Here is a 15,321-nt window from a genome sequence, read left to right as displayed (position 1 = left end):
AGTTAGTTGTGTTTTTCTCTTGGCTCTTGACACCCATAATAACCTTAAAATCCTCTGGGGAAAATAAAGGAAGCAGTATTGTAAAGTGGAAAGTGCAGTATTGCTCACTGTCTCTGGAATCAAAGACAATTACAATTGCAATTGCAATCCTGTTCCTGAGGTTTACTGTCTTATTGGTTTGGATCCAGTCACTTACCTCCCCTGGGCCTCCTCGTTTCTTCCTCTTTAAAATGTGAAGGCTTGACCGGATGGCCTCTGCAGTCTCTTCCAACCAGTTCTATGCTCCTCTAATTCTCTTCCTCTTTACTTGTGCAATAGGCTTGCAAACACAACACTACGGGGGCTCACTGTGACCAGTGTTTACCAGGTTTCTATGGGAATCCTTCCAGTGGGACATCAGAAAACTGCCAGCCCTGCGCGTGTCCTCTTACAACTGCTTCCAACAAGTAAGTGGCTACATATTGAAGAGCCACGAAGGCTTTGTATGGTTCTTTTCCCGTGCAACCAAATATTTATTCCTATTTATTTAAAAAAATGACTTGCCATTGACAACTTTTTACTTATCCCCAAGAAAGAACTCTCTGGTTTTATTGGCCTTGCTATCTAAATATATGCTGAAATCTTTAGAGAAAAATGATGTTTTATATTTAAATATTTCAAAAATTTGTGATTTCGTTGCTCTGAGCAACAGGTGAATCAACAAGCATTGATTAGTGTCTACTATGTGCCAAGGACGGGGTATATAAAGACAAAAATAAGAGTCTCTGTCTTTAAGGAGCTATAAGGAGAATAACAGGTACGCAATCAATATATACAAATATATTCAAAATAAATATCTTCAAGATAATTTGGCGAAAGGAAAAATCAGGAAAGACCTCATATAGGAGAGGATAGAGCCATTCTTCATATAAAGCTAGGGATTCCTAGAGGTAATGATGAGGTGGAAGTGCATTCCAGACCCTGGGGAGAGCCAGTGCAAAGGCACAGAAATTAATTACATCATGATATCCTGATCAGGCCATTGATGATGAGTCTTTCTGAACTTATCCAGCCGAGTCTTGGCAGAAGATGAACATTCAGCTATGCTATGTCTGTACTTCAAGCCTTTCTAGCTTGTTTAGAATGACCAGGGCTTACACTCCATTGGAATAGTCTTTGAGAACCCTGGCATATTCCCATACTACAAAGAGGAATCAGAATGGAAGTCTATGGGTGTTGTTGTACATATGCATATAAATATGTGTATATATATATTTATCACAACATCCATATATGTGTGTGGGGGTGTATATATATATATATATATATATATGTGTGTGTGTGTGTGTGTGTGTGTGTTCGTGTATATATTTGTGTTTGTGTTTATATATGGGACAGCTAGGTTGTACAGCGATTTGGAGTACCAGGCCTGAATTCAGAAGACTCATCTTACTGAGTAAATCTGGCCTCAAACCTTCTCTAGCTGTGTGATCCTGGGCAAGTCACTCCACCCTATTTGTCTCAGTTTCCTCATCTGTAAAATGAGTTGGAGAAGGAAAGGGCAAACCATTCCAATATCTTTGCCAAGAAAACTCCAAATGGGGTCATGAAGAATTGGAAGAGTGGGACATCATTGAAAACAACTGAACAACAAGAAGGAAAATATGTTTATATACAGGGTGTCCCAAAAGTCTTAATTCAGTTTTAAGCTTTTATAGCTTAATTTAATTACATTAACAGCATAATTTAATTTAATTAAGCTTTAATAGCCTAAAACTACACTTAAGTATTTTGGAATACTCTGTATATATGTATACGTTCAGATGTGTGCATGCGCACAAGATAGATATAGGTTTGCACACACACATATAATAAATGTTGATACTTACATAGTCAAAAATGAAACTAATTTTCAGAAAACTACACTGAGAGGTGGTTATGCAGATCTTGAGAGGTCATGGCATCAAACCTTTGCATGAAACCTGCACACACACACTTTCCCTCCCCGCATTCTTGCCAGCTCTGCTATTGAGCAAGTAATAATCACATGAAGATGGAGGAAGAAACTGGTCTTTAAAATGCGTAGAAATGCGATATTATCCTGAGGCAGAAAAACATCTTTTCTCCAATACTTCTTGTTAGTTTCAGCCCTACTTGCCATTTGGATGACGGAGATGAAGTTATCTGTGATCAGTGTCAACTGGGATATACAGGAACATGGTGTGAGAGGTTGGTACTCTGTGTTTTTTACTTTTTGAAAGTTTGTAATTCTCCATAGTGGTTATTCTTTAATATTTTTTTATTTTTGATATTTTTTGAGATCTTCGTGATAGTCCTTTAAAATAATTCAAGAGGATTAAAAAAAAATTCAAGGGCCTCTTTAATCTATTGCAAAACCAGACTTAGAAGTCATTGTTGTATTTACACATATATATTTAAAAGACCATTGTATGGAATTCTCAGATTACAGGTCATTTGACATAGCAAGGCTGTTTGAGTAAATTGGAATGTATGTTTGTCACATCAAGGATGCGCTTTGTTACACTTTTCTTTTAACATGTTAAATCATGAACAAAGAGTGAATGAAGACTCTGAGTGACCAACCAAAACAGCTGTATTTCTGTCTCTATAAATCTTTTGGAAAATAGTAAGCTTAATTGAAAAACCAGTCGGAGAATCCTGTATGTTGGGGAAACTTCTTGGACAATTGTACTTAATTTGACCTTGCTCTTCATCCTTTATACAGATGTGCAGACGGTTACTATGGAAATCCAACGGTCCCTGGGGAATCTTGCATCCCATGTGATTGCAGTGGCAATGTGGATCCCCTAGAAGTTGGTCACTGTGATACAGTCACAGGAGAATGTTTGAAGTGTATTGGGAACACAGAGGGCCCTCACTGTGAGAGATGTGCTGATGGGTTCTATGGGGATGCTCTTGTTGCTAAAAGTTGTCATGGTGAGTGGATAGTGAGTGAAATAGCCTTTGTTAATTATCCCACTATTTTCAAGTGGCAAACAACTTTCACACTATAGAATAATTGTATTTGGGTTGCCACTGTCATTGATATTCCTGCCTAGATTTCAAATGAGTTAATTCAAGCAGGTTAATTTCTCCTTTCCACCTGCTTCCTAATGAAATTAAAATACATAGAAAAAAGTTAATTATATCTTAGGAGAGGGGAGGTTCTGTATGTTGTGAAGCTGACTTAACATGGTGGAGGATGGATGCTAAAAAAAACCCAACCTGTTGGTAATGGAGATGTTAACTAGACTAATTAAGTGGATGGGATTTTATGCTGCATAAAGAGAGTAATAAATCTCGTTAAACTGAGAAGCCATTCATGTTAGCAGCACATTTACAAAGTCTTTGTTAATGAATATGCAACGTTCTCTTAAAATTGTTGCAGGTAGATGATCTAGGAAAATTCAGTAAAAAAAAGCATATTATTGGTATATCAGGATGGCAAACTTATAATGCGAAAGTCGTATTTTTATGTGCAATTTTGGAGTGAAACTATGGTGGCCAGGGCAGGGAAGGGTGTAGTGAAGCACTTCTGAATTATAGAGACACTATAATCCAAATTTTGTCCAAAAGGAGAAAAAATAATGATACTATATCTGTCATGGGAGAAATATGTTTTCTTATAATTCAAATTATTGAAGGTATAAATTCATTGGGTATACACTCCAATGAAATATGCTGTGTGTACTTAAAATGTAAAAAATTTTTGTCATGGAGAAGGATGAAATTATCTTCTTGAGTCCTTGTAAAGAAGTATTTTTTTTTCTTTTTTGGGGGACACCTTAGCTTGTTCATGCCATGGAAGCAGTTCTCTTTCCAGGATCTGCCATCATGAGACTGGTCTCTGTGATTGCAAACCAAATGTTATTGGACAACATTGTGATCAATGCTTGGTAAGAAATGTGCACAAAATGGGAATTAGACTTAAAATATTTGAATTTTATGTTTCCAGCCAACTCATTCTGTTATTAAATTCTAAATTCCGTGTGTTCGTGTGTGTGTGTGTGTGTGTGTGTGTGTGTGTGTACGTGCATGTGCACATATGGTGTTCCAAAAGTTAAGACTTTTTTATATTAAAGATTATTTGAAATTGCACTAAGACTTTTGGAACACCCTGTACAAATTTCCTTAATAATGTTTTTGCTCTCATGATTTTTTTCCTTTACTTTCTTGAATAGAATGGCTATTATGGTTTGAATACAGGACTTGGTTGCCTGCCCTGTAACTGTAGCCAGTTAGGTTCACTGTCTGAAAATTGTAGTGATGAAGGGCAGTGTCACTGTGTGCCAGGAGTTGCTGGGCAAAGATGTGACCGGTGTGCTCATGGCTTTTATGGATATCAAGATGGCAGCTGCACACGTAAGTACTCTATTCTATTCTCCCTTTTATGTATTTTAGCTCCGGGCATACTTTCCAACAAAAGGTTTTTAAGTTTCTTTAGGAGCCAAGGAAAAATTGCTTGTGAGGAATTAGGAAAAGTAGAAAGAAAAGGTTATTAAGATTAAGCAATCTTAATAACCCATTAAGATTAAGCAATCATAATAACTTATTAAGATTAAGCAATTCTATCAGTTTATCCAGCAGCTTTGGCTTGTTTTTTATTTCATACTTTTAATTTTACAATCCAAACACAATTGCATTAACGATCGCAAAATTACAGATTTTGTAAATCTTCAGAATTAATGTCTACTTCTTGGTAACTCAGCATCTTTTGCCCCTTCTAAAATGCATCTTGTGAGGGAACAAAATTATGTTGAAAACGACAATGGAAAATTACTCGGATACCTGTTCTAAACATTTTTAAGAATGTGTGATGATTTACTGACGTTTTATGTATCACATAAAGAGTGTTAACATAAGGGTTTAAGGAAGTCAGAGACAATGAATGGCCTATTCAGTTGGCATCAAAAGCAAATTAATTTTTAAGAATACTATTAAATTAAGGGCATAAAGGAAATAATTCATTTTTCCTACATATTTTCAATTATGTTTGAAATAATTTTATTAGGTCTTTCACACAGTGAGTACTAATAAATACCTACAGAATTAATGTTACAAAAATATTAGCCTTTCCTGTTTACATATACCATCTGACTTTTTGTGTATAAAATTAATGAACCAAAGGTTATTCAGATAAAAAATACAGTGGAATTGAGTCTCTTTCCCCTTATTCATCATAATATTTCCTTCATATTTATATTTTGTTGGAGTTGTGATCGTCAGCGAGTTCACGGCTCCACCAGTGTAGAAATGACCCCTGCATTCCCTTTTCATCTTCTGTGATTCTTATTCATGTATTTCCCTAACTCCTCTATAGAGAATCCACTCAATGAGCTAGAGTCCTTCCTTATTCTTTTCATACTCTTTTAATTTGAGCACCAGTGTAGCCTTTTAAAATTTCCTGTAGTTGTCTCTCATTCTCACTACATGACCTTTTCCAAAAATTATTACCGATAATATTTGTTATTGCTGCTTCTTACATAGAAGTAATCATTGGTAAAATTCTTCTTTCTCACAACCACCATACATTTTTCCCTTGTCCTTTCAGTTTTCTCTAAATTTACTTCTTCTAAGATATTGGTGTTGCATGATTCAATGTCATATAGTATGACTAGGAAAATGGTAGTGTAAAAGAATTGGGCTTTTATTGTATAGAGCAGTTTGAAATCTTGTAAGCACTGAAATTTCCCAACGTGTTACATAGGAGGAGTCATTTTAAACTAGAAATTTGCAGTTATTCTATAATTTGAAAATTATGATAGTGATTTCTGCTGAGTAGATCATAGGATCACAGAGTTAGAGATGGAAGGGACCTCAGAAGACATAACTGATGAATTTCATAAATTTTTAAATATTCTATAACTCAAGCTTTAGAATAATATTTGGCAGTATATTCTTTGTTTAGTGAAAATGAAAGACATTGATTTTAGCCGTGTAACATATAACTTTAAAAAGGTAATTGATATAATGAATAAAAGGTAATTTAATAGAATAATGGTTTCTAAACTTGTCCTAAAAAGACAAGCATGCCTCATTCTAGTCTTTGACATCTCACCAAGTTCTGCTGATTTCATTTCCAATTTTACATTATCTTTCTTCCTTCATTCGGGTTTTACACTTGTGTTTGAACTAGTGCCATCAAACATCACAACTTTCTTTGGTTCTTTTTCCTTTCTTCCTCAAGTCTCTAATGAATCATTGTCATATAAATCATATGAATCATTTGCCAAATAAAACTCTCTTTAATTTGTTTCTACTTTCCTATCTTCTTTCTTTCTTGTCTTGTCCTCATTACATCCTTCCCAATGAGCATCTCTCTGGCCTTGAGGACTGACCCAATCATGTCTTACAGAGAGTCCTTTGAGAGGAGAGAAAGCCTGTCATATGGTTCCATTTTAGGAAACCACCATACAATGGCTAAATTGTTCAGATTATTCAATTAAGTAAAATTGCTTTTAACTTTGGTTTTTATTTTTTTCATTTTTGTTAAATGGCTACCTCTCCAAATCTTCACTTAGGGAAAAAATAAATTTTTTCTTATTGCAGCTTGTAACTGTGCTCATACTCATAATACCTGTGACCCAGAGTCTGGAGAATGTATCTGCCCTCCTCATACTCAAGGTTTAAAGTGTGAAAACTGCGAGGATGAGTACTGGGGACATGATCCTGAGCTAGGATGCAAGGTATCTAGTGATGGTTAAAGCCATTGAAATTACAAGGAAAAATTAATAAATGTACATTTCAAAATTGTGCATCCCAACTGTTATCATGATGATTATATACAATTAAAGCCTGCCCTTACTTAATCTCAAAACGTGTTTACTATTGGAGCCTTTAACATTTTTTATACTTTATTTGCTTATTCATCTAATCTAATAAGGTATTAAAATATTTTTAAGGTATGTTTATTTTTAAATCAATTTAGCTTTCAGGAACCAAATCAGAAGAAAGAAAGCAAATTAATCTTCCACAACCAATTCATTTTGTCTTTGTATTTTGGCAAGATCTCATTGTGGACATTGGGACTATCATGCTCCCCTACTTCCAGTTTTGCTTATAATTGATTCTATGTATCTCCTAATATTTATGAACATCTATCATGATGTTCATAATCATGTCATCATCATAATGACTCAGGGAATAACATGTTGGGTCTGGAGTTGGGAAGACCTGAGTTCAAATATGGCCTCAGACAGTTACTAGCTATGTGACTCTGGGAAAATCACTTAATCCTGTTTGCCTCAGTTTCCTCATCTATAAAATGATCTGGAGAAGGAAATACTCCAGCATCTTTGCCAAAAAGACCCTAAATGGAGTCATGAAGAGTCAGACATGGCTGAAACAATGAACGACAACAAATCATGATTAATATTATAAAATGGGTAATTCAATTTCTTTTAGAGATAGTACTAAGGAATTTGAGTTCACAATGTGAAGACTACACATTTTCATACCCTTTTAGATGTCATTATGCAATAAACCTATTCTTTTGAGTGTTTTGAGTGAAAAGGGAAGTAAATTGCTTCATTTTAAAGACATTTGCTCCTTCATGATACTAGATTCTTACCTAATTTGCTACAGTTAAAATATATGTGCTTCCCAGAGATTAGTGAAATGGCATCTTACTGAGGTCTGTATATTTGTAGGATATGATTATCCTTAAAATTCTGACAGTTAAGCTTACTCTGTTTTGAAAACAAAGGAAAGAAAAGTGAAGGTCAGTTACATAAGCTCTAAGGTAATTCTTTAATCAATCAGTCAGTCAATCAACAATTCTACTTGTCTCATTTTATCTCTAAAAATGCCTCTGCTGTGGATTAATCACAATGTTAGGAAAATGAGACTATGTCCAGAAGAGTCACAAATGTCCAGAAACAGTCCCAGGATTCTCTACATAGAATGCAAAGTGATGCTATGGCAGAATAGTGGAATAAGGTTTTTCCCCTCTTTTGAGATTTTTCTTTAATGCCAACAATACATTATGAGGACTCAAAAACAAACAACAAAAACAAAATAAGCTCCACAAAATGATTAATTTTGTTTCCTTTAGGCTTGCAACTGCAGTAGCATAGGATCAACTAGTCGTCGGTGTGATTCGTTAACTGGCCAATGCCCCTGTAGACAGGAACATGGAGGCCAAAGCTGCAATGAGTGTGCCGTAGGTTTCCGAGACTATCCAGATTGTGTATCCTGTGACTGTGAAGTGAGTGGTACCAAAAGAGACACGTGTGATGAGAAACGAGGTGTTTGTAGTTGTGAAGAAGAAACGGGCACCTGTTTTTGCAAGGTATCCTCCGTAAACAAATTTCTTTTCCCTTATTTCATTTTTATATTTCTTCTTCTCCCTTCTCCCTTTCAAATCAACCACATACTTTGAAGCTTTTCCCTCAGGGGCAACTCATGTTAGAAGAGTCAGCAGTAACTCGTGGGTCCTATTTAATCGAAATGTTGAGTCCTCTATAACCTTAAACTCAGTGGGCACTTTAACAGAACAATGGCTGTCTTCTTTAAATGCTCTTGTGATGGTTTATAACAATAGCCAAAGTGACAGTACCAGTCTGAACAACACAAACTGACTTTTCATTTGTTCCATTTGGCCGAGTAGCTAATCTATTGTGAGTATAAAAGAATAAAACAGATTACCCAGAATGCCAAGAAGATTTGTGGTTGAATAATGCTTATGTGATTACATTACATTACATGTGTTGGCCTAGAACTGAAGAAAATTAGTGGATATTTTGTATTTCATTAGAAAAGGAGAAAAGCAGTATCATATTTAGCTAACTATTTCTACCTGTTTTGTGCATTAGGGATGCCTTTTTTTTTAAATTCAGTTTGAAATTATATTGTTTGTGATAAAATTCTACTTTTTTCCTAGGTAGTTAAAATGCCAAAGCTTTTTTTTTTAAAAAAAAAGAAAATTAAGTAGGAGTTCTTAATTTCTAAAATACATGTATTTCTCATCATTTTTAAAAATGCACTCAAAATTCAAGCCATACTGGCCCATTATCTGTCTCCCAACCTCTATATTTCGTCTGCTGTCTTTGTTCCTTCATTGAAATCATTCCCTATGTCTTGAATGCACTGTCTCCTGTCTCTGACTCTCACAGCTTGGCTTCCTTCATGGTTCAGTTTTGATGCCACCAAATGTCTAGATTCTCCTAGATGTTAGGGATCTCTCCTGCTTTAGATTTTCTTGCTATCCCCTATGAAGTCTATCAGCAACTTGAGGGAGTGGACTACACACCTCTTGTTTGTTTTAGTATACCTAGCACGTTCTACAAGAACCTTGTATGGAGGGGACATTGAATCAAATACTTTGGAAGAAAAGTGAAAAAAGAAAAGAATTTCACAGTGAATACCTAGAGGAAAGAAAAACCAGGAAATGACAGTAGGAACAAACTACTTTTTTTTTTTAGAGATAGAGCTTCCTTTATCTTTTCCAAGATGAATTATTTAGAAGATATTTACATATATTCTTTCACTCAGTTCTCTCTCTCTCTCCTCTCTCTGTCTGTCTGTCTGTCTGTCACTCTGTCTCTCTCTGTCTCTTACACACACACACACACACACACACACACACACACACAGAGTATACTTAGCAAAATTCAGAAAAGGGAAAATTTTTTTCTTCTTTATATTTTCCTTAGTTGATCCTATTAGTGAATATCTCAACATCTGATCTGTTCTTGTTTGTAAGTCTTACTGTTTGATTTTTCTTTATCCTTTATCTCCACTTTGATTCCTTATATTTAACAGAGTACTATAAATTCAATGTAAAAATAGTGTGTGATAAGGATGACCTAATGTTTATTTGGAGTTTGGAAGAACATTTTTAGGCAGCATGACGTCACAATGGATAGAGTTCTGGAGTTGGAGTCAGGGAGAACTGAGTTCAAATCCAGCCTCAGAAACTTAATTTCTCTAATTTGGGGCAAACCTTAACTTTCTGCCTCAATTTCCTCATCTGTAAAGTAGGGATCATAATAACATCTACATTCCAGGATCATTCTAAGGATCAAATGAGATAGTATTTGTAAAACACTTTGTAAAACTTAAAGCACTATGTATGTTTTTGGCATGTCTTAAAGGATCAGAAACATTCATGGTTGTTTTTTGTTTGTTTGTTTTGGTTTTTGAGTTAATCTAGCATATTGGCTTATACTTGTGAAACTGTATCTATAAAAACTCTTGGAAACAGTCTTAGGTCTGACTTTTGAAAAGTTCACTTGCTTAATGTTAATATCTTGTAGTTTATACCCCTGATGCATATACTGTCTTTGGAAACATTTTTCAATTCTCAAAGTAAAAGAGTTTGGATATTTTTTTTTCTCCTTTAGGAAAATGTGTTTGGTCTTCACTGCAGTGAATGTAAGATGGGAACTTTCGCTCTTCATGCTGACAATCCTTTGGGCTGCTCTCCTTGTTTCTGTTTTAGGATGACACACTTCTGTTCAGAATTAGAAGGATATGTTAGAATCCCCGTAAGTAATATAACTTTATTTTTGAATTTTGCAATTTCATATGTAAGGTAACTATTTTCCACCTTTTTCAGCATTTTTCATAGCAGGATTGAGGGTTGTGCTCAGACATCAAAGCTAGTAAATTAAATCTTATTATTTTATCAAGACAACTCTCAGAATTTACTATCATGTACCTATTGACATGAGCAATTTTTGTTGGCATTTGGCATGATGGGAGAGCAGGGCAAGTCAGGCATGACCATTATTCTAGCCCTGCAAACTAGGTGTGGCCAGCTGAAGTGATTTCTGAGACTGAATCATTTCCAAAGAGATGGGAAGGAGCATTATACTATAGCAACAGATGTGTTCCAGAAGATAATTCTGAGTTTTCTGCAATATGGATTCAAGTTAGGGCTTTTACACTATTAAATTTCTATCATTCATGAGTCCATAATAACAATGACGGTTATAAAAGTTCATATTTTTATTTTGTAAGCTTGACATTAACTAAGCTTTTCTTAGCATCATAGACCATCTTCCTATGAGACTTCTAAACAGTAGTGTGTACATAATAGGTGCCTGATAAATATTTGTCGTAGTTTACAATGTTTTGCACACAGTAGGCAATAAATAAATGTTTGCTGGTATTGTCCTAAAAAAAAAAACCCAACTCTCAGAGACTTGGCTTTTGGTGTTGGAATCATTAGAGTTTTTGTTCCTTTCATAACAGGCAGTGGAAATAAAAGGAAACAGAAAAGAGACAACACAGTATGTTAGAAAAACCTTGAACTGGAAATTTGGAGGATAAGATTTTAGCTACCAACTCACTGCCTGACTTTAAGCAAGTTATTTAATCTCTAAGTTTGTTTCCTCATCTATAATGCGAGGGAACTGGATGAGAATCATATGGAATAGATGATCTCAGAGGTCCTTTGCTGGTTAAAAACATTAGATTTTTTTCCCCTCAGTCCTACTACTTCTTGATTTCTCTGCTGCATTTGACATCATTGACCACCCCCTCATTCTGGATACTTCTGCTTCCATAGGTTTCAATGACTTCCATTGGTCTCATTCTCTTTTGTCCTGCCCCTCACTGAAGGTGCATCCCAGGGATCTGCCCTAAACCTTCTCTTTGTCCCTGTATACTGTCTTTTCATGATGTCTTTACAATCATTTCTATGTAGATAACTCCCACAGTTAATTTCTCCTCTGAGCTCCAGTCCTGTAACACCAGCTGCCTTCTGAACATCCCCACCTGACTGTCTCATAGGCATCACATTCTAACTATATCCAAAATGAATTATCTTTCCCACTGCAGCCTCCTTACTTCCCTCTCTCTGTTGAGGAAGACATCTTCCAGTCACCTAGGTTTACAACCCTGGACCATTCACTTGCACTAATCCATCTAAAAAGTTTCCACATTTTGTCTATGTTCCCAGCATCTCTCACATCTAACCCTTTCCCTCTATTCACAGGCAAGCATCACACCTCAAGTAGACTATTCTACTAACCTCTTGATTGGCCTCCTTGCCTCAAGCCTTTCCCCTCTCCAATCCATCCTCCATCTAGTTCTCAGTTTGATATCCTTAAAAACACATATCTGACCACATCATGTGATCAAGAAGCTTCAGTGCCCCCATTATCTTGATGATAAAATGCAAACTTCACAATCTGGCATTTGAAGCTCTTCACAGTCTGATTCTAAACTACTTTTCCAAGTTTATTGGATCTTACTTCCTTCCATACTCTCTACATTCCCGTAGCCTGTTTGCTTTTTTCCAACTGCAGCATTTTATCTCCTCCCTCTATGCTTTAACACCTTCTGTCTTCTATGCCCAGAATGTTCTCCCTTCTCATCTCTCCTCTTCAAGGGTCCATTTGATGCTACCTTTTCCAAGAAATCTCACCTCCTCCTTTCTGTTGAGAGCACTTCTCAAATCACTTTTTTATCCATCTCATATGTATTTTGTATTTTTAAAATCTATGTATAGAGTGGTTTCCCCAGTAGAATGTAAGCTTCTTGGGGGTAGAAACAATTTTTCCTTTGTACCTGCAGTACCAAAGTCTGGATTAATAAACGCCATTTCATTTTTCTGTTTGTTAGCAAGTGAGATAAAGTATAATGGTATAGAAGGCTTGAAACACAAGTTAAAGCATGATTTCACTTTTTAGTTCTGTCCCCTTAGGTCATATAACTGGTAGTTATTGATACAACAATTCATAGGGTGCAACAGCTTGAAGTACTTTCAAGAATTTTAATCCTTGTGTTTATGTTAAACACACAATTGCTTCACATACTAATCTGACAAATTAGCTGTCTTCCACCTTACTGTTCATTTATTTATTTGTAAAACTCTTTTCTGTCCTTGAAATTCACATTCATTATTCACTTGTAATCAAGTGACTTTTTTTTTCCCTTTGATATATAGATAACCCTCACCCCAGATCAGTCCATTCTGCGTGTGGTTTCCCAAAGCAATCTTGAGGGAACAATAGAGGGGGTATATTATCAGCACCCTGAGGTTTTATTGGATGCTGCCACTGTCAGACAGCATGTGAATGCAGAACCTTTTTATTGGAGGCTACCCAATCAATTTTTGGGAGACCAGGTAAGAGATGACATTTAGAAGCAACATAGATTTTCTTGAGGGCAGAGAAGATAATTTAAAATTGAAATGGATAGATATAATTAGCTGCCTTATAAATTAAGAAAAATACATTTTTTCCTTTGTAGACTGGTGGAAGTTTTTTTTTTAACATGTAATACACATCAAGAGTCCTGAATTAAAATTTGAAAACCTCACCAAAGTAATTGATTTTTATTTTTAGTGTCTTTAGGATGAAACTACATGATAGTAATTTCTATCTAGAAGCAACTAGATGTACAATGGATAAAGTGCTAGGGTTGGAGTCAGGAAGATCTGAATTCTAATCTAGCCCCAGACACTTACCAGCTGTGTGACATTGGGCAAGTCTCTCTGTCTTGTCATAGTGTCCAAAACTGTAAAATGACGATAATAATAGTATCGATCTCCCAGGATTGTTTTGAGGATCTAATGATATAATATTTGCAAAGTAAGTAGCAACAGTGCCTGGCATATAGTAGGCACTTAATAAATGCTTGTTTCCTTATTTATTATTATTAAATTTTTCTTTTATTCTTTGAATTATTCTTCAAAAGTGGCATTCACATTTAGATTATACTGAGATCACAAGTACATGTATTTGCTCAAAACATAAAACATTTGGAGTAAATACAAATAAAATTCTTCTAAGAAAATACTTTTCTAAGTCAAAGGAACTTGGAAAATGATTACTTAGTAACCTTCATTTTGAGACAATTGTATTGTCTGTCTTTTGAGCTATCACCAGAAGAATCTTTCCAGCCTTGCCATTTATGATTAGCTAGAAATAAAAGGGGAAATTCTTTTATGCACTTAAGTTTGTGTCCTAAAAATGTTTGTTCTCAATCTTATGATGAAAATGTAGTCATAAACTATAACTAAATGTTCATTAGAACTTTTTCAAAAAAATTTATTTTCCTCTACAGTTGTGTAATATTTAGTATGGAGCACTCTAAGAAAAAAAAAACTTAGTTTGTAATAGAGATTCATGGTTTCTTATTCAATCTTATTTTTCTGTTTTTCTTTTGTATGGAAATGTTTTTTTTAATGGTATTTGTCAAGTTCATGATAAGAAAAAGAAAATTTGGAGAGGAAAGTTTAAAAGAAAGAAGACAAACGTCTAAACAGTAGGAAATATTGGGGAACAGATATTGCATGCCTTTTAACATCTGACAACTGAAAGACATGGAGAAAAAATTTTATGCATTTTAAGAATAGCTGCATAACCTTGATGAAAGGCCTTTTAAAATTAAATTCTTAAAATTTTATTGTAAGTTTAAAAAATAATGGCAGGAACTTTAAAGTGAAATATTTTTAAGTCAATTCTCTTCTACAGAAATAAATATAACAATTTATCTTTTAACAGCTCATGGCCTACGGTGGAAAACTGAAGTACACAGTGGCTTTTTATTCATCAGATGGCATTGGGACTTACAACTTAGAGCCACAGATTCTGATAAAGGGTGGCCGCACCACTAAGCTTGTCATTTACCTGAATATCCCTGCTCCAGAGAATGGAGTGAGAAAGGAACAAGAAGTAGACATGAAGGAGGTGAATAAAAGTATCATTTTCCTTAGATTCTTTGAGAAATGTAGAACTATCTATTATCACTTTAGTGAATTGGGAAAATGTGTAGTACAAGAGATATGAAAAAAGACCAAGAGTATCTTCCATGAACTGTGAACACTATGGGACTGGGGAGGTGTTTGGAAAGTGGTCTAAATTTTATAGCCTCAAAGGAATCTAAGTTCACTTTGATTAGGTTCAGTAATAAAGGATTCTTGCATTCTTTTCATGGTATGATGGTCATTAGGGCATGAACATGGGCAAGAGGAAGGTCTCCAAGTCTAGCTTGAATGTGAGGATTGTTTAATATACTCTGTGTTGGGGAAACTTGGCTGGCATTGGGCACAGAAATACGTACAGATGGGTATTTGGGGGAATTATTATGAGAAGAATACTTCCTTTATTTGTGAATATGCCACTGGGAATTTTTTTTTTTTGCGAATTATTCTTTGATCAAATATGTTTCTCATCCACAGAATATTTGGAAATATTTTAACTCTGTGTCTGAAAAGTCTGTAACACGTTCAGATTTTATGTCAGTTCTTAGCAACATTGACTATATTCTCATCAAGGCCTCATACGGTCAAGGATTAATACAGAGCAGGTAGGGCATTCTTAAACTTACAGACTTTCAAATATCTCTCTATCCCCTGCCCTGCTTCTA

At 35.1% G+C, this 15,321-nt stretch overlaps 1 protein-coding gene across 1 annotated transcript in view; it reads left to right on the top strand.

The window, feature by feature from the left end:
* Window positions 1–15,321, top strand: part of LAMA1 (laminin subunit alpha 1) — a 198,243-nt gene that overhangs the window by 94,277 nt on the left and 88,645 nt on the right. The window contains 11 exon segments of the mRNA XM_020975006.2: window positions 319–446; window positions 2,122–2,208; window positions 2,726–2,937; window positions 3,790–3,896; window positions 4,182–4,362; window positions 6,550–6,686; window positions 8,054–8,290; window positions 10,344–10,487; window positions 12,896–13,075; window positions 14,457–14,642; window positions 15,134–15,261. Of these exon segments, the coding sequence (XP_020830665.1) occupies window positions 319–446; window positions 2,122–2,208; window positions 2,726–2,937; window positions 3,790–3,896; window positions 4,182–4,362; window positions 6,550–6,686; window positions 8,054–8,290; window positions 10,344–10,487; window positions 12,896–13,075; window positions 14,457–14,642; window positions 15,134–15,261 (1,727 nt within the window).

Source organism: Phascolarctos cinereus, unplaced genomic scaffold (genome assembly GCF_003287225.1).
Source record: "Phascolarctos cinereus isolate Bilbo 61053 unplaced genomic scaffold, phaCin_HiC Scaffold_4;HRSCAF=312, whole genome shotgun sequence".
In the NCBI taxonomy this organism is placed as follows: domain Eukaryota; kingdom Metazoa; phylum Chordata; class Mammalia; order Diprotodontia; family Phascolarctidae; genus Phascolarctos; species Phascolarctos cinereus.
This window is presented reverse-complemented; position numbering and strand designations above follow the sequence as displayed.